Below are 17,936 nucleotides of genomic sequence, written 5' to 3'. Positions count from 1 at the left end.
AAGGCACATCATCCAAAAGGGGACTCATTTAATGATATGTTGATATAATTGAATGTTCTTCATCTCTTGTCGACCTCATTCCCAATAAAGATTGGTGGTCTTAGATGTTGTGTGGACTATAGGAAGACCAACAATGTTTCCCAGACTGATGCCTATCCTCTTCCCACCATCCACGAGATCCTGGAGTCATTGTCTGGCAATGTTGTGTTCACTAACCTTGACCTCAATAGTGGCTATTGGCAGGTTGAGATGGACCAGGATGGACAACACTGCTTTTGTCTGTGCTGAGGGCCTGTTTTCCTTCACAGCCTTTTGGATGAAACAAATGTGCCTGCCACTTTCCAAAGACTGATGGAGACTACGCTAGGTGGACCTACGTTGGGTGGACCTACGTTTAGGTGGACCTACGTTTAGGTGGACCTACGTTTAGGTGGACCTACGTTTAGGTGGACCTACGTTTAGGTGGACTACGTTAGGTGGACTACGTTAGGTGGACTGGTGGACTACGTTAGGTGGACTACGTTGGGTGGACTACGTTAGGTGGACTACGTTAGGTGGACTGGTGGACTACGTTAGGTGGACTGGTGGACTACGTTAGGTGGACTGGTGGACTACGTTGGGTGGACTACGTTAGGTGGACTACGTTAGGTGGACTGGTGGACTACGTTAGGTGGACTGGTGGACTACGTTAGGTGGACTGGTGGACTACGTTGGGTGGACCTACGTTGGGTGGACCTACGTTGGGTGGACCTACGTTGGGTGGACCTACGTTGGGTGGACTACCGTTGGGTGGACTACCGTTGGGTGGACCTACGTTGGGTGGACCTACGTTGGGTGAGCTCAAAGGGAACACTTTCAATATCCACTGTCAGCTGGTCTGACAGTGAACATGAAGAAGAGCAACTTCTGCCAAACCTCCCTGAAGTTCCTGGGCCATATTGTGTCCTCTGACAGCATCCATGTGGATCCTGAAAAGACCAAGGCTATACAATACTTCCCTGTGCCAACCACCCTCAAGGCAATTCAATGGTTTCTTGGGATGGCAGGATGGTACCATGGGTTTGTGTCAAACTTCTCCCTGGTGGCAGAACCACTCAACGAGGAAAGGAGCGAAGTTCTGATGTACGGCATAGTGCCAGAGCTCCTGCTGATGAAGCTCTAATGTACTCGCCAAATCTCAGCCTAGATCAACTCAGCAATAAAAGAAACGTCCTCTCACTGTCGACTGCGTTTATTTCAGCAACCTTAACATGTGTAAGTATTTGTATAAAAATAAGATTCAACAACTGAAACATAAACTGAACAAGTTCCACAGACATGTGACTAACAGAAATGGAATAATGTGTCCCTGAACAAAGGGGGGGGGGGGGGGTCAAAATCAAAGTAACAGTAAGTATCTGGTGTGGCCACCAGCTGCATTAAGTACTGCAGTGCATCTCCTCATGGACGGCACCAGATTTGCCAGTTCTTGCTGTGAGATGTTACCCCACTCTTACACCAAGGCACCTGCAAGTTCCCGGACATTTCTGGGGGGAATGGCCCTAGCCCTCACCCTCCGATCCAACAGGTCCCAGACGTGCTCAATGGGATTGAGATCCGGGCTCTTCGATGGCCATGGCAGAACACTGACATTCCTGTCTTGCAGGAAATCACGCACAGAACGAGCAGTATGGCTGGTGGCATTGTCATGCTGGAGGGTCATGTCAGGATGAGCCTGCAGGAAGGGTACCACATGAGGGAGGAGGATGTCTTCCCTGTAACGCACAGCATTGAGATTGCCTGCAATGACAACAAGCTCAGTCCGATGATGCTGTGACACACCGCCCCAGACCATGACGGACCCTCCACCTCCAAATCGATCCCGCTCCAGAGTACAGGCCTTGGTGTAACGCTCATTCCTTCGACGATAAACGCGAATCTGACCATCACCCCTGGTGAGACAAAACCGCAACTCGTCAGTGAAGAGCAGTTTTTTCCAGTCCTGTCTGGTCCAGCGATGGTGGGTTTGTGCCCATAGGCGACGTTGTTGCCGGTGATGTTTGGTGAGGACCTGCCTTACAACAGGCCTACAAGCCCTCAGTCCAGCCTCTCAGCCTATTGCGGACAGTCTGAGCACTGATGGAGGGATTGGGCGTTCCTGGTGTAACTCAGCAGTTGTTGTTGCCATCCTGTACCTGTCCCGCAGGTGTGATGTTCGGATATACCGATCCTGTGCAGGTGTTACATGTGGTCTGCCACTGCGAGGACGATCAGCTGTCCGTCCTGTCTCCCTGTAGCGCTGTCAGTACGAACATTGCAATTTATTGCCCTGGCCACATCTGCAGTCCTCATGCCTCCTTGCAGCATGCCTAAGGCACGTTCACGCAGATGAGCAGGGACCCTGGGCATCTTTCTTTTGGTGTGATTCAGAGTCAGTAGAAAGGCCTCTTTAGTGTCCTAAGTTTTCATAACTGTGATCTTAATTGCCTACCGTCTGTAAGCTGTGTCTTAACGACCGTTCCACAGGTGCTGTTCATGGGAAACAGTGTTTCAAGCGTGCGAGAGGAAGTTTTCAGACCCTCAGCTCTGAAGCGTGTTCATCCCTTTTTTTGTTTGGTTTTTAAAAGTGCGCTGTAGCCATACCTCAAGAAAGCGATATTTTCGCCAATATTCCTAAACAGGTTACAATGAGAAATAAATTAACAGATTACAATAACAGGCAAATCTCCTTTCTCTGCTGGAGTTCTGTTGTCGGATCAGATTTTTTTTTGATCTGCTCTGTGGGAGTTGTTGGGGAATAATGTATTGTGAATCCTAATAGTTTGTATTGATGTGTGGAACAAGTGTTTTATGGTTTGTGTGGGACTGGTTTTGCGCACCGCTTATTGATGAACATTGTGTGCTCATGAGCTCAAATAGGTTCACTTGAAAAAAAATCTGGGCCGGACTGTATTTTAATGCCTGAGGTACAGGACTTTTCCTGACTAAAATATTATTATTTTGTGACTGATATTGTTTGTATGATAATACAAAAAGAACACCATTGTTTTGGATTTATTTACTTTAATGTTTAGGGTTTATGAAAAGTTTCTATTCCACGATTGACTTTTTCCACGAGTCCTTTGTATTGGTCTAGACATAACAGAAAAAGAGAAATCCAACATTTCTCTGGTAGACATGACCTTCCTGTCACCCCCTAACTGAACTCAGGAGTCAAGTCAAAACCGTTAGCGTGTGTGTGCGTTAATCTCCTCCTCCAGGTCTCGGCAGCGTCGTGAGCAGGAGGACCGAGCGGAGGGAAGGAGGGACTGGGCGGAGGGGGGCAGGGAACATCGTCAGGGTGAATATTGGAGAAGACCGGAAGAGAAACGGTGCTGCTTCCTGTGTGGAAGCCATGCCCACATCAAGAAAGACTGCCCCCAGTACAGAGGACCTGCTGGTGCCTTCTCTTCATCTCCCTCTTCTAACCACATGAGGAATTTGAGAGCGAGAAAAACAGGTATGATGAATACTCGCACAAACATTGACATGCACTCACACGCCTGGTCTAATCCTAGTGTGTTTATTTGTCCAGGACTCACCTCAACCTGGTCTAATCCTAGTGTGTTTATTTGTCCAGGACTCACCTCAACCTGGTCTAATCCTAGTGTGTTTATTTGTCCAGGACTCACCTCAACCTGGTCTAATCCTAGTGTGTTTATTTGTCCAGGACTCACCTCAACCTGGTCTGATCCTAGTGTGTTTATTTGTCCAGGACTCACCTCAACCTGGTCTAATCCTAATGTGTTTATTTGTCCAGGACTCACCTCAACCTGGTCTAATCCTAATGTGTTTATTTGTCCAGGACTCACCTCAACCTGGTCTAATCCTAATGTGTTTATTTGTCCAGGACTCACCTCAACCTGGTCTAATCCTAGTGTGTTTATTTGTCCAGGACTCACCTCAACCTGGTCTAATCCTAGTGTGTTTATTTGTCCAGGACTCAACTCAACAGGAGAAAAAAAAGAAGCAACAAAATATGATTGAGTCCACAAGCAGGTCATTGTCCAATTATTTTACTATAATTTCACAGAAATGTGTCTAAATAAATGTCAATGTTTCAGTCGGTTTACAGCATTGTGTTTGTTACCTTCCTTAAGCGTCCGTGCATCTCATCCCTGCTATATTGCGTCCACATGTGTTCCAGGCAGTCTAGCCAGCAGACACATGGGTCTGTCTGGTCCCAGAAGGAGCCCAGTGGACTGAGGAGATGGGGAGAGAGAGGCAGCTCTAGCCCCAAACCTCCGGGTTCTACTCTACTCCCTCTGAGGTCTGACCTGCAGTCCACCAGCCTGAACCTAGAACACCCGGAACTCAGAACCCTGACATGGAACCCCAGTGGATGGTGGCAGAGCCTGAGAGCCTGTCTCCCAAATGGCACCCTAATCTCCTATATATTAGACTAGTTAGGACCAGGGCTTTACGTTTGACCAGAGCCCTGGTCATAAGTAGTGCACTATATAGGAGATTAGGGTGCCATTTGGGACATAGAGAGGGTTTTTATGTTTTAACTACCCCTCCTGCCTCAGAGGAACTTTTTAAAGCGTTGTATTGTGTTTTAACTAAAAAGCCATTTTGCATGCTCCTCTCTTAAGTTGATTTTTATTTTTTTAATGTTATTTTAAAAGTGATTTATTTGTTAGATTTGTCTCGTGCAATGACGTCCTCCCAAACGCCCCTCTCTTCCACTTTGTCAAATCCAGTTTGAGCCGGGCTGTGTGACTGTCTGCTCATCTCTGTACGTGTGTGAAAAGGGGTGAATCTGTATTCAGAGGTGGAGGAACGGCCCTGAAACAGATGGGTTCTTTAGATAATAATGGACAGTTTGTATTAAATTGTCTCCTCCATGCCCAGAGTCTCCAAACATGGTAGCTAGCTAAAGATGAATTCCATTCTGCTTCTGCCTGCTCCCTCTAAACAGGTGCAGAATATATGTCTCTGTATTGGGTTACTAGTAGCCAACCCCCATGTGTGTAGATCTGAGAGGACTGGATAGATATAAGCACTATGGTAAAACATTAAATGACAACCTAGTCTATCAGAGGGGAGGGTGTGACACCATATTGCTTATATACCGAACCACGTGTCCTTTATCATCTACACAGGGGTTTTGGGTTGAGGGTTGGTTTGGGGTTTGGGGTGCAGGGAGCGGTAAGGGGGAAAACCGGAAAAATGATTTTTGTTTTTATGTTGCCTTTTTTGTGGCCACGGTGCCTCTGATTGGTGGGCCTGGTAGCTGTAATGTCAGATTCTGTCCACTCTGGTCTGGGATGCTAGTGTTCTGAGACCTGCTTTATAAATAAACTTTCTTTACAAAAAGAAAAGAAACATGCCATTAATTTAATGTCCTGAAGATGTTGAAAACGATGTCGCGGGTTAAAATGTATTGGTCGCTTGTTGTTGGCTATTTCTAAGTTACACCGCGGCCGCCATGACATTTCTCTTAAAATATATATTTCACTGTGACCTGTTGCTGAGTGATTGAGTGATTGAGTGGTGTGTGTGTGTGTGTGTGTGTGTGTGTGTGTGAGCGCTAATGGAGACAAAACACAAACTATTTTGGGCGCATTACATAAATCCACTCTGAGGTGGTTTAAACTGCATTCTAATGTTGACTGTGTAACGGATGTGAAATGGCTAGCTAGTTAGCGGTGGTGCGCGCTAATAGCCTTTCAAATCGGTGACGTCACTTGCTCTGAGACCTTGAAGTAGTGGTTCCCCTTGCTCTGCAAGGGCCGCGGCTTTTGTGGAGCGATGGGTAACGATGCTTCGTGGGTGACTGTTGTTGATGTGTGCAGAGGGTCCCTGGTTCGCGCCCGGGTCGGTGCGAGGGGACGGACTAAAGTTAAACTGTTACAACTGCTTAAAGAAAACAGTATCAATGCGAAGTGCTTTATGCATGCTCAGTTCCTGGTTCTCGGGGGGGGGGGGGGGGCAGCCCGAGGGGAAATTTTAAATGGAAGTTGTGGGACTCCCTCGGTTATTTTTATGAGGGAGTCCTCAATGAAACTGACATGAGGCTAAATGTGGAGAATGATACATTTGCCTCAGTTGACCATCAAGTACCTTAACCTTAATATACATGCCATCGTAGGCTACCATTTGATACAATACATATGTTGAAATGACTATCACTGGAGTCATTGCAAATCAATGTGTAGCCTACCAGGAGCTGGTAAACCAGTTGAATAGAAAGCCTGTAACTCAATGTGTAGCCTACCTGGAGCTGGTTAACCAGTTGAATAGGAAGCCTGTAACTCAATGTGTAGCCTACCTGGAGCTGGTTAACCAGTTGAATAGAAAGCCTGTAACTCAATGTGTAGCCTACCAGGAGCTGGTAAACCAGTTGAATAGATAACCTGTAACTTCAGTTTGTTGTTGTAGTAGCCTTGTGGTATTAAAAACACAGATTGATGTAACAGTCAGATTAGGCTACAGGTAAAACCCATTAGATTGATGTAACAGTCAGATTAGGCCACAGGTAAAACACATTAGATTGATGTAAATCAGATTAGGCTACAGGTAAAACACATTCGATTGATGTAACAGTCAGATTAGGCCACAGGTAAAACCCATTAGATTGATGTAACAGTCAGATTAGGCTACAGGTAAAACCCATTAGATTGATGTAACAGTCAGATTAGGCTACAGGTAAAACACATTAGATTGATGTAAATCAGATTAGGCTACAGGTAAAACCCATTAGATTGATGTAACAGTCAGATTAGGCTACAGGTAAAACCCATTAGATTGATGTAACAGTCAGATTAGGCTACAGGTAAAACACATTAGATTGATGTAACAGTCAGATTAGGCCACAGGTAAAACACATTAGATTGATGTAACAGTCAGATTAGGCTACAGGTAAAACACATTAGATTGATGTAACAGTCAGATTAGGCCACAGGTAAAACACATTAGATTGATGTAACAGTCAGATTAGGCCACAGGTAAAACCCATTCTAAAAAAAATAAACACTGGCTGTTGTTGACTAACATTCAGTCCATATACATATTATTAACATTTAATTCAGTGATTGAAATTGCGACCCCACCCCCAGCACAATGGCCAGAAAATAGCCTAACATTTGTTTTTTTTATGTTCATCCAAGTTTTTCTTGCTCTGATTTTGAGATCCCCTGTTCAATTGTCATCACCAAACTCTCCTGTCATTTATCTATTACGCACAGGCGCAAAGGGGATTTAATTACAATTAGAAACCTGGTTCGAGCCCTGAAAGGTATGATAAAACGTTACTTTTACTTTTTACTAATTACATTGGTAACCAGTTTATAATAGCAATAAGGCACCCCGGGGGTATATGGCCAACATTCCACGGCTAGAAATACTCGCTTGACCTGGCAACCCTGGCTAGCACAGAGTTTCTAAACCCAGAGGGGAAACATCTCTGCTTGACCTGGCAACCCTGGCGAGCACAGAGTTTCTAAACCCAGAGGGGAAACATCTCCGAGACCTCGGCGAACGCTTGCGAAACAGACCAGGCGGGGGTTTTGAGAAGTAAAAAGTTCTTCCATAGTTTTACATTTTCTTTTAATCTAAAATATACAACCTAGATTTGAGTCAATGTCTTAAGTAGTTGAACAAGTAATTTCACTCAAACCTCGTGAAAGTGTGTCACTCTCACGATGTTGGAGTAACGTAAGACATTGACCTAAAACATTGTCTCAAATCTAGGTTGTTCCTTTAGATTTCGAGAAAATTCTCCACTTCCCTCATTGACTTCTCAAACCCTGGGCTGTTTCGCAACATTTCCCGGAAGTCTGTTTCGCAACATTTCCCGGAAGTCTCTCTATGTTGCGCCTCTGGGTTTAGAAACTCTGCCAACCCGGATATAGACGGTATAGGGCAGGCGTGAGTAGATGACCTGCCCGTTCCGTTGTTTTCAAGGTAATCTTGGACTCAGTATCAAGTTCTTATTATATACCTCAGTGATCTAGCCTGCCTAATGAATTTATTTGTTGCGTTGCACACATTTTTGAAGGTGTCATACAGTGTCGTAACCTCCCTGGATTTCTGTTGGCTCAATTGCCTGTCATTCAATAAGTCACCCTATTGTGGATCCGTTTGCTAAACCGCTTTGTTGGATGTTCCCCGCTCATGCGCACACCGGTGTTTTCATGTTCGTTTACATAAATATGTTCTGTAGCTTTAATAAAGATTTTTATAAGTAAACCAAGATAGACCACAGTTTATCATTTCCAATGTGAATAAATTAGTCATAGTGGGCAGAACAAGCAAGGAGGTGGGCAGAGCCAAGCACTGCTAGTGGCGCATTCTTGTAAAATCTACATATTTCCGTTGGAGAACGCCTAATCTGTGAAGTGAGCAGTAACTCAATTTACCTTTCCACTCCTAAACAGCGCGATTTTGTACAACCTTTGCAAATGGCAAAGTGTTAAAGATCAGATGATATTTACTAGAAGAGAGAGACCAAGTTGAGACGCTAGACCAGGTGGATAAGGTATGATATTTAAGGCAGTTTAATAAGTTGCAAAGATATCTGACAACACGTGCACGGGCTCGTCCATTTAGCTCAGAGGGAGCTAGCAGGAGGAGCCCCGACTCATATTGTGCAATACATTTTATACAGTGAAATGACGTAGTTAGATTCTAGTAGTTCTGCTCTCCTGACTGGTCGCTGTGAGTGGAGGGCGGTCCCCTTCAGGCTGATATCAATGTTCCATTGGTTCTCAGTAGTGTTCTTTGTCCTTGGAACTCCCGCCTGAAACAGGGGTTTGTGTGTGTGTGTGTGTATATGCATGCGCATGCTCGTTGAGTGCCATGCCGGTCTGGGTTGTCTCTTGTATTGACAAGATGTTGAAGCAGACACCAGCAACTGGCGCCTGAGGTCAGAGCGCCCCCCTGAGGTCAGAGCGCCCCCCTGCCTTATCAGTGCTCATAAATGGTTTGTGTCAGCCATCTCTCTCTGTGTGTGTGTGGGAGTAAGGTTAGTATCTGGCACAGGCAGAACTGGTTCATCTGTGGGGTGCAGCAAAGTGTTACAACCACGTCTGCTTTAATAATGAAGGCATTATAACAATATTATAGCTAACAAAAGTCTACAAAAATGTGTCCACTCTGTTAATAACAGATTCTAGTTTTTTTTTTGGAACTGAACTGTATTGAATTTAAATGTTTAATTGACGAGAAAATGTCGAACAAAAATCCATCTCGTTTCATCTTCTCCTACTGTGTGCCAGTGGGCTTCCTCTACCTACCATATTTGGTAGTGGATGGAAACGCCCACCGGATACTTCACATTTATACAACCAGTCAAATATCTGTGTCATTGTTCCATCATCTGTGGCTTAGTATGTCATTACCGAACATGTCTGCCTCCATGGTGGCTAGGGCGACCGTCCGAGCAGTCAGTAAAAGAAAGATATTAGCCACAAGAGCGGCTTTAACGCTGGTAAGTGTGTAAAAATATTACATTATATTATTTTCTCTCCAAACAATGAAGTGTCGGTGAATATTGTTAAGACTGTTGGCGCCGAAGTTACAGAAAGCGAGCTAGCTGTCATGTAATATAGCTATGTCGTCGTTTTTGGTCGCACTCATCATGTGTCAGTTAAATTCTCATAATCCTAGTTTGCCGATTAATTTTAACGATTTACAATGGAGTTGATGACCGACTAGTGTGAGCGGACTGGAGCTCCGACGTCACAAAATTACGTTTTTTTATATATATATATATATACATACATACAAACTACTGATTTCAGCACCCATGAAATGTCGTTTTTGATAGCTTCGGAGCTCCAGTCCGCCCACACTACCTGCTGTTTTAATCCGCTAAATCCTTGCTAAATTTCGGATTGGGGCTTTTCAAAAATGAGTGTAGTGGTGATTTGAGAACTGTGTTTTAACTAGGTAACAATATCTAGTGTGCTAATATCGCTAGCTAGCGAGCAAATGATTATGAATACACTAGTTTTTATCTATCTATAGTAGCTACGTAAGGACGTTTGTCACTCATGTCCAGTGACACAGCAAGTTAGTTCCGGGTCCGATGAGGGGGGGGGGCAGTACAGTTTCTTACATAAAATGTTAGCCAGCTTGTTAACGTCAACTGTGCAGGCACGGTTTGAAGATAAAGGTCTCTGTGACATTGTGATTAAGTAGCTCGGCTCACTGCAGTTGCTGCTGGATAGCCCAGTCCCACTGGCGAGTTGTTGTGACATAACAGTGAAAACAACATGGTTATGCGACAATACGTCAAAACATTAACAACTTAGAATGGAATTGTAATTAAATGAGATCATAGGCCTGCAATCCTTTATTACCTACTTGTTGTAGAGCTGTTAGGTGTCCAAATAATGTAAATGTCACAATTATCTGAGTTTGTCGCGACAGATGTAGCCAATTGAATACGCATTTAAATACATATTCAAATTGCAACGTCTGCCTATGCTACACATTGTCTCAATAACATTTTCTATTTTTAATACCATCAAACATCAAGTTAGGCACAGGCTACCTAATTTCCAAAATAGTCCATCACTCATCGCGAATACTAATTCTTTACATTTTACTGGTAAAACGTCCCAACTGAATCTCCATGTCAATTATCTGATGTCAATCCATTTAATGGGAATATGCATTTAGGTCTTATTAAATAACTTACATTTCGTAGATGGTGTTAAACTACTAGCCTTTTCTTGTGTTTTGTTTCAATCAACGCATATATTCTGCCTAGCGGTGCGCTCAGAGTTTTGGCGCTTGAGAACGAAAATGTGACACTTCTGCTTCAGCTAACCATCCTAAAATGTCATTAGAAATTAGGTGTGTTTGGTGTAACGTTATAGGCCTACTGTTCTGGTCCTCACTACTACTAGTAAACGTTATAGGCCTACTGTTCTGGTCCTCTCTACTACTAGTAAACATTATAGGCCTACTGTTCTGGTCCTCACTACTACTAGTAAACATTATAGGCCTACTGTTCTGGTCCTCTCTACTACTAGTAAACATTATAGGCCTACTGTTCTGGTCCTCTCTACTACTAGTAGTAAACATTATAGGCCTACTGTTCTGGTCCTCTCTACTACTAGTAGTAAACATTATAGGCCTACTGTTCTGGTCCTCTCTACTACTACTAGTAAACATTATAGGCCTACTGTTCTGGTCCTCTCTACTACTACTAGTAAACATTATAGGCCTACTGTTCTGGTCCTCTCTACTACTAGTAGTAAACATTATAGGCCTACTGTTCTGGTCCTCTCTACTACTAGTAGTAAACATTATAGGCCTACTGTTCTGGTCCTCTCTACTACTACTAGTAAACATTATAGGCCTACTGTTCTGGTCCTCTCTACTACTACTAGTAAACATTATAGGCCTACTGTTCTGGTCCTTTCTACTACTAGTAAACATTATAGGCCTACTGTTCTGGTCCTCTCTACTACTAGTAAACGTTATAGGCCTACTGTTCTGGTCCTCTCTACTACTAGTAAACGTTATAGGCCTACTGTTCTGGTCCTCTCTACTACTAGTAAACGTTATAGGCCTACTGTTCTGGTCCTCTCTACTACTAGTAAACGTTATAGGCCTGCTGTTCTGGTCCTCTCTACTACTAGTAAACATTATAGGCCTACTGTTCTGGTCCTCTCTACTACTAGTAAACATTATAGTAAACAAAAATATAAACGCATCTTGTCAAGTTTTGGTTTCATGGAGCTGAAATAAAAGATCCCAGAAATGTTCCATAACAACAAAAAAGCTTATTTCTCTCAAATGTTGTGCACAAGTGTGTTTACATCCCTGTTAGTGAGCATTTCCCCTTTGCCAAGATAATCCATCCACCTCACAGGTGTTGCATATCAAGAAGATGATTGAAGGGCATGATCATTACACAGGTGCACCTTGTGCTGGGTGCTCCTTTTTTTCCCACAACACAATGCCGCATATGTCTGAAGTTGAGGGAGTGTGCAATTGGCCTGCTGGAAGGTCCACCAGAATTGTAGCCAGAAAATGTAATGTTCAATTCTCTACCATAAGCCACCTCCAACAGCGTTTTAGAGAATTTGGCAGTACGTCCAGCTGACCTCAACCGCAGACCACATCTAACCACACCAGCCCAGGACCTCCACATCCGGCTTCTTCACCTGCGGGATCATCTGAGACCATCTACCCGGATAGCTGATGAAACTGTGGGTTTGCATAAACTGAAGAATTTCTGCACAAACTGTAAGAAACTGTCTATGGGAAGCTCATCTGCATGCTCATTGTCCTCACCAGGGTCTTGACCTGACTGCAGTTCAGCTTCGTAACCGACCTCAGTGGGGAAATGCTCACCTTCGATGGCCACTGACACGCTGGAGAAGTGTACTCTTCACGGATGAATCCCGGTTTCAACTGGACCGGTCAGATTGCAGATGTGTATGGCATCATGTGGGCGAGTGGTTTGCTGATTTGAACAGAGTGCCCCATTGTGGGGTTATGTTTTGAGCAGGCATAAGCTACGGACAATCAACACAATTGCATTTCATCGAAGGCAATTTGAATGCACAGAGATACCGTGACGATGTCCTGAGGCCCATTGCCGTGCCATTCAGCCACCGCCATCAACTCATGTTTCAGCATGATAACGCAAGGCCCTCTGTGTGAAGGAGATGTCGCGCTGGATGAGGCAAATGGTGGTCACACCAGATACTGAATGGTTTTCTGATCCAAGCCCCTTAATTTTTTTTTAAAGGTATCTGTGACCAACAGATGCATGTCTGTATTCCCAGTCATGTGAAATCCATAGATTATGGCCCTATTTATTTATTTATTTAAATTGACAGATTTCCTTATGAACTGTAACTCAGTAAAATCAATGAATTTGTTGCATGTTACATTGTATATTTTTGTTCTGTGTTGTTGGTGTGACAGTGGTGTTGGTGTGACGATACTACAATGGGATGCAAGGATTTGAAGTCTCCGAATAGTCATATTTATATCTGGTATCAGAGATTCCTAGAGTTGCCGTAGGATGATTGTGCGTATGATACTGTGTGGTCAACCCCTCTGGTCTCTCTTCCAGACTCCATCTGCTGTGAATAGGATCAGGAGCTTACTGGAGGATAAACCAGAATACGTGAGTATCCCTCCAACCCAGGAGTCTCCATCTCTGCTCCTGGAGACGTCTTTGAGAGCACGCTTTTGTTCCGGCCTAGCACTGTGTCCACATTGGTCTGAAGGTGGTGTTAGGGGTTATGGGTAGTGGTATGATGGTGGTTGTGTTGTGTCTAGCTTGGTCTGAAGGTGGGTGTGAGGACGCGGGGCTGTAACGGTATGACCTACACTCTGGACTTCACCAAGCAGAAGGATCAGGCTGATGAGGAGGTGCTGCAGGACGGTGAGCAAACACCATTATCCTAAATGACGTTATCCCAACGTTATCCTAACGTTTAGACTTACGTCCTCGTTGGACCACTTTAGATAACATGAATGTTGTTGAGTTATCCTCATCTTGTCAGATGTATTACTTCATCTACAATCTAAATGAAATCCCCAACATTATGTTTAAATGTTCTCCTTAACATGATAAGTGATTTATTATTATTGCTGTAAAGTTCTGAGTTGTGGTTTTACTGTAATGTTACAATGTCTCAGTGTGTGCCTAATGTTGCTGTAAAATATTTTTCCATTTTAAAAAGCAGTGTATTGAGTTACAGACGAACTAGGCTTTGATTGTAAGGGATGGAAACCAAATCATCTGTATTGTGCTGTTTATGGTGAAAATGTATTAAAAAACACAAGTCACTAACAATCTGCTGTTAATGCTCCAATGGTTCAGGAGGCCTCTCCTCCCTCTGATCAATGGTTCAGGAGGCCTCCCCTCCCTCTGATCAATGTTTCAGGAGGCCTCCCCTCCCTCTGATCAATGTTTCAGGAGGCCTCCCCTCCCTCTGATCAATGTTTCAGGAGGCCTCCCCTCCCTCTGATCAATGTTTCAGGAGGCCTCCCCTCCCTCTGATCAATGTTTCAGGAGGCCTCTCCTCCCTCTGATCAATGTTTCAGGAGGCCTCTCCTCCCTCTGATCAATGTTTCAGGAGGCCTCTCCTCCCTCTGATCCATGTTTCAGGAGGCCTCTCCTCCCTCTGATCCATGTTTCAGGAGGCCTCTCCTCCCTCTGATCCATGTTTCAGGAGGCCTCTCCTCCCTCTGATCCATGTTTCAGGAGGCCTCTCCTCCCTCTGATCCATGTTTCAGGAGGCCTCTCCTCCCTCTGATCCATGTTTCAGGAGGCCTCTCCTCCCTCTGATCCATGTTTCAGGAGGCCTCTCCTCCCTCTGATCCATGTTTCAGGAGGCCTCTCCTCCCTCTGATCCATGTTTCAGGAGGCCTCTCCTCCCTCTGATCCATGTTTCAGGAGGCCTCTCCTCCCTCTGATCCATGTTTCAGGAGGCCTCTCCTCCCTCTGATCCATGTTTCAGGAGGCCTCTCCTCCCTCTGATCCATGTTTCAGGAGGCCTCTCCTCCCTCTGATCCATGTTTCAGGAGGCCTCTCCTCCCTCTGATCCATGTTTCAGGAGGCCTCTCCTCCCTCTGATCCATGTTTCAGGAGGCCTCTCCTCCCTCTGATCCATGTTTCAGGAGGCCTCTCCTCCCTCTGATCCATGTTTCAGGAGGCCTCTCCTCCCTCTGATCCATGGTTCAGGAGGCCTCTCCTCCCTCTGATCCATGGTTCAGGAGGCCTCTCCTCCCTCTGATCCATGGTTCAGGAGGCCTCTCCTCCCTCTGATCCATGGTTCAGGAGGCCTCTCCTCCCTCTGATCCATGGTTCAGGAGGCCTCTCCTCCCTCTGATCCATGGTTCAGGAGGCCTCTCCTCCCTCTGATCCATGGTTCAGGAGGCCTCCCCTCCCTCTGATCCATGGTTCAGGAGGCCTCTCCTCCCTCTGATCCATGGTTCAGGAGGCCTCTCCTCCCTCTGATCCATGGTGCAGGAGGCCTCTCCTCCCTCTGATCCATGGTTCAGGAGGCCTCTCCTCCCTCTGATCCATGGTTCAGGAGGCCTCTCCTCCCTCTGATCCATGGTTCAGGAGGCCTCCCCTCCCTCTGATCCATGGTTCAGGAGGCCTCCCCTCCCTCTGATCCATGGTTCAGGAGGCCTCCCCTCCCTCTGATCCATGGTTCAGGAGGCCTCCCCTCCCTCTGATCCATGGTTCAGGAGGCCTCCCCTCCCTCTGATCCATGGTTCAGGAGGCCTCCCCTCCCTCTGATCCATGGTTCAGGAGGCCTCCCCTCCCTCTGATCCATGGTTCAGGAGGCCTCCCCTCCCTCTGATCCATGGTTCAGGAGGCCTCCCCTCCCTCTGATCCATGGTTCAGGAGGCCTCCCCTCCCTCTGATCCATGGTTCAGGAGGCCTCCCCTCCCTCTGATCCATGGTTCAGGAGGCCTCCCCTCCCTCTGATCCATGTTTCAGGAGGCCTCTCCTCCCTCTGATCCATGTTTCAGGAGGCCTCTCCTCCCTCTGATCCATGTTTCAGGAGGCCTCATGTCCGGCGCCACATTTCCCTAACGGAAACCTTGGGACAGGCACAGCAGAGTGTTGTGTTGCATTTAAAAAGGTCTTTGAGGAAACGGGTGCGCTTAAGGGTCCATGCAGTGAAGAAATGGAGATACGGATTAATGGCGCCGAAAATAACTTACAGCATTTAATAATGTCACACATTTAACTTTGACAGACCTAATAATTATTAGTCCTCTCCTGCAGGTGTGCGTGTATTTATAGAGAAGAAGGCCCAGCTCACTCTGCTGGGGACCGAGATGGACTTCGTGGAGTCCAAGCTGTCCAGTGAGTTTGTCTTCAACAACCCCAACATCAAGGGCACCTGCGGCTGTGGAGAGAGCTTTAACATGTGAGAGGGCTTCCTGCTGGGGACCTGGCCTCCCTACACAGCCAAAACGTCATCCTCGCACCCATACTTACCACCCATAAACCCCCCACACACACACACACATCTCCCAACCCTCTCACACTTCCCTTCCCTTCCTGGAGGCCTGTGAATAAAGGCCTGATGGACACAACGTGACAGAAGGAGTGAGACGTGGTGTGAAGTTCTCTGAGACAGACATGGGATGTTTCTGTGCTGCTACAGAATGAGTTGTGTTGCTGTGGGTCTTGTGATGGTGTACTGTAGGGCTAATATCTAAACACTGGGCTGTGACATGCTGAGCCCCGTGAAACCTTGTTACATAGACATGCATGTGGTTCTGGCAGTAACCATAGAAACAGTACGAGAGACTTGGAGAGCTGCCAAAGTAAAGGAAACACCAACATGTAGTGTCTCAATAGGGCGTTGGGCCTCCACCAATCAGAACTGCTTCAGTGCATCTTGGCATGAATTCTACAAGTGTCTGGAACTCTATTGGAGGGATGAGGAGACCGTTCTTCCACGAGAAATTCCATCGTTTTGGTGTTTTGTGGACGGTGGTGGAAAACGCCGTCTCAGGCGCCGCTCCAGAATCTCCCCGTAAAGTGTTCAATTGGGTTGAGATCTGGTGACTGAGACGGCCATGGCTTATGGTTTACGTCGTTTTCATGCTCATTAAACCAGTCAGTGACCACTGCCATCCACAGGGCAGGAAACTAATGGCCCACCCAAAATTTGTGTACATACCCCTAAGCATGATGGGATGTTAATTCCTGAATTAACTCAGGAACCAAACCTGTGTGGGAGCACCTGCTTTCAATTTACTTTGTATCCCTAATTTACGCCAGTGTTTCCATTATTTTGGTAGTTACCTGTAGTTTGAATATAGTCACATGACGTGTTTGATGGGTAATGCTAAAGTCACCGACTGTAGACAAGTCGAGGAAGCAGCATGACATGGTTTCCTAAGAGAGGGCTGGAGGTCTGTGAGTGCCTCAATAGTGCTGCCCATGCTATCTCAATTTTAAAGTAGTCAATTTTCTTCATTGGCTGGGGTCTCCCAAGTGGCTCAGCGGTGCCAAGAGTGTGCAAAGCTGTCATCAAGGCAAAGGGTGGCTATTTTGAAGAATCAAAATATATTTTATATTTGAGATTTGTTTAACACTTTTTTTTGGTTACTACATGATTCCATATGTGTTATTTCATAGTGTTGATGTCTTCACTATTATTCTACAAGGTAGAAAATAGTAAAAATAAAGAAAAACCCTTGAATGAGTAGGTGTTCTAAGATTTTTGACTGGTGGTGTGTATATATATATATGTGTGTGTATAGGCCTATAAATAATGAACAAAACATTAGGAACACCTTCCTAATATTGAGCTGCACCCCCTTTTGGCCCCAGAACAGTCTCAATTCGTCGGGACATGAACTCTACAAGTTGTCCAAAGCGTTCCACATGGATGCTGGCCTATGTTGACTTCAATGCTTCCAACAGTTGTATCAAGTTGGCTGGATGTCCTTTGGGTGGTGGACCATTCTTAATATGCATGGGAAACTGTTGAGTGTGGGAAAAACCCAGCAGCGTTACACTTCTTGACACAAACCGGTGCGCCTGGCACCTACTACCATATTCCGTTCAAAGGCGCTTAAATATTTTGTGTTGCTGTTTCACCGTCTCAATGCTTAAAAATCCTTCTTTAACCCGTCTCCTTCCCTCCATCTACACTGAAGTGGATTTAACAAGAGACGTCAATAAGGGATCATAGCTTTCACCTGGATTCACCTGGTCAGTCTGTCATGGAAAGAGCAGGTGTCCTTAATGTTTTGTCCACTCAGTGTATTGCTATATAGGCTTTGTGCTGTGAATACTACAGATATGTAACTAGTCTACAGTTGGTGACGTGTCGACTAGAATAAATATAATTTAAATCTGTGGATTAGTCTCCTTGTCATTTCTACTGTTTCTGTCTCAGTAAAACATTTTAATGGATTATTAAGGGTTGTGTTGTGAAGCGAATGATCATTTCTGTTGT

General features: G+C 45.3%; 3 protein-coding genes across 3 annotated transcripts in view; all 3 read left to right on the top strand.

Moving 5' to 3' along the window:
* The window catches only part of tut7 (terminal uridylyl transferase 7), a 67,801-nt gene extending 62,455 nt beyond the window's left edge, over window positions 1-5,346 (top strand). Inside the window, exons 27-29 of the mRNA XM_071352026.1 lie at window positions 3,240-3,478; window positions 3,959-4,017; window positions 4,166-5,346. Of these exons, the coding sequence (XP_071208127.1) occupies window positions 3,240-3,478; window positions 3,959-4,005 (286 nt within the window). The 3' untranslated portion in view covers window positions 4,006-4,017; window positions 4,166-5,346. The remainder of the gene's footprint in view (window positions 1-3,239; window positions 3,479-3,958; window positions 4,018-4,165) is intronic.
* Window positions 5,347-9,323: 3,977 nt separating this feature from the next.
* Window positions 9,324-17,838, top strand: isca1 (iron-sulfur cluster assembly 1). Its single transcript, XM_071352033.1, has 4 exons — window positions 9,324-9,451; window positions 13,064-13,117; window positions 13,273-13,378; window positions 15,743-17,838. Exons 1-4 carry the CDS (start codon window positions 9,353-9,355, stop codon window positions 15,889-15,891), a joined length of 408 nt encoding a protein of 135 aa, XP_071208134.1. The 5' UTR covers window positions 9,324-9,352; the 3' UTR covers window positions 15,892-17,838.
* On the top strand, window positions 9,460-13,057 carry LOC139544876 (NADH-quinone oxidoreductase subunit N-like). The gene is made up of 2 exons (XM_071352031.1): window positions 9,460-12,188; window positions 12,277-13,057. The coding sequence occupies exon 1, from the start codon at window positions 10,808-10,810 to the stop codon at window positions 11,717-11,719; it is 912 nt and encodes a 303-aa protein (XP_071208132.1). The 5' UTR covers window positions 9,460-10,807; the 3' UTR covers window positions 11,720-12,188; window positions 12,277-13,057.
* Window positions 17,839-17,936: the final 98 nt, after the last annotated feature.

Source organism: Salvelinus alpinus, chromosome 19 (assembly GCF_045679555.1).
Source record: "Salvelinus alpinus chromosome 19, SLU_Salpinus.1, whole genome shotgun sequence".
Lineage (NCBI taxonomy): Eukaryota > Metazoa > Chordata > Actinopteri > Salmoniformes > Salmonidae > Salvelinus > Salvelinus alpinus.
This window is presented reverse-complemented; position numbering and strand designations above follow the sequence as displayed.

Coding starts and splice junctions, on each gene's coding strand:
- isca1 (XM_071352033.1), top strand. CDS start 9,353: ATGTCATTACCGAACATGTCTGCCTCCATGGTGGCTAGGGCGACCGTC. Junction 9,452..13,063: donor CAAGAGCGGCTTTAACGCTG/GTAAGTGTGTAA, acceptor TCTCTCTTCCAG/ACTCCATCTGCTGTGAATAG. Junction 13,118..13,272: donor TGGAGGATAAACCAGAATAC/GTGAGTATCCCT, acceptor TGTTGTGTCTAG/CTTGGTCTGAAGGTGGGTGT.
- LOC139544876 (XM_071352031.1), top strand. CDS start 10,808: ATGTCATTAGAAATTAGGTGTGTTTGGTGTAACGTTATAGGCCTACTG.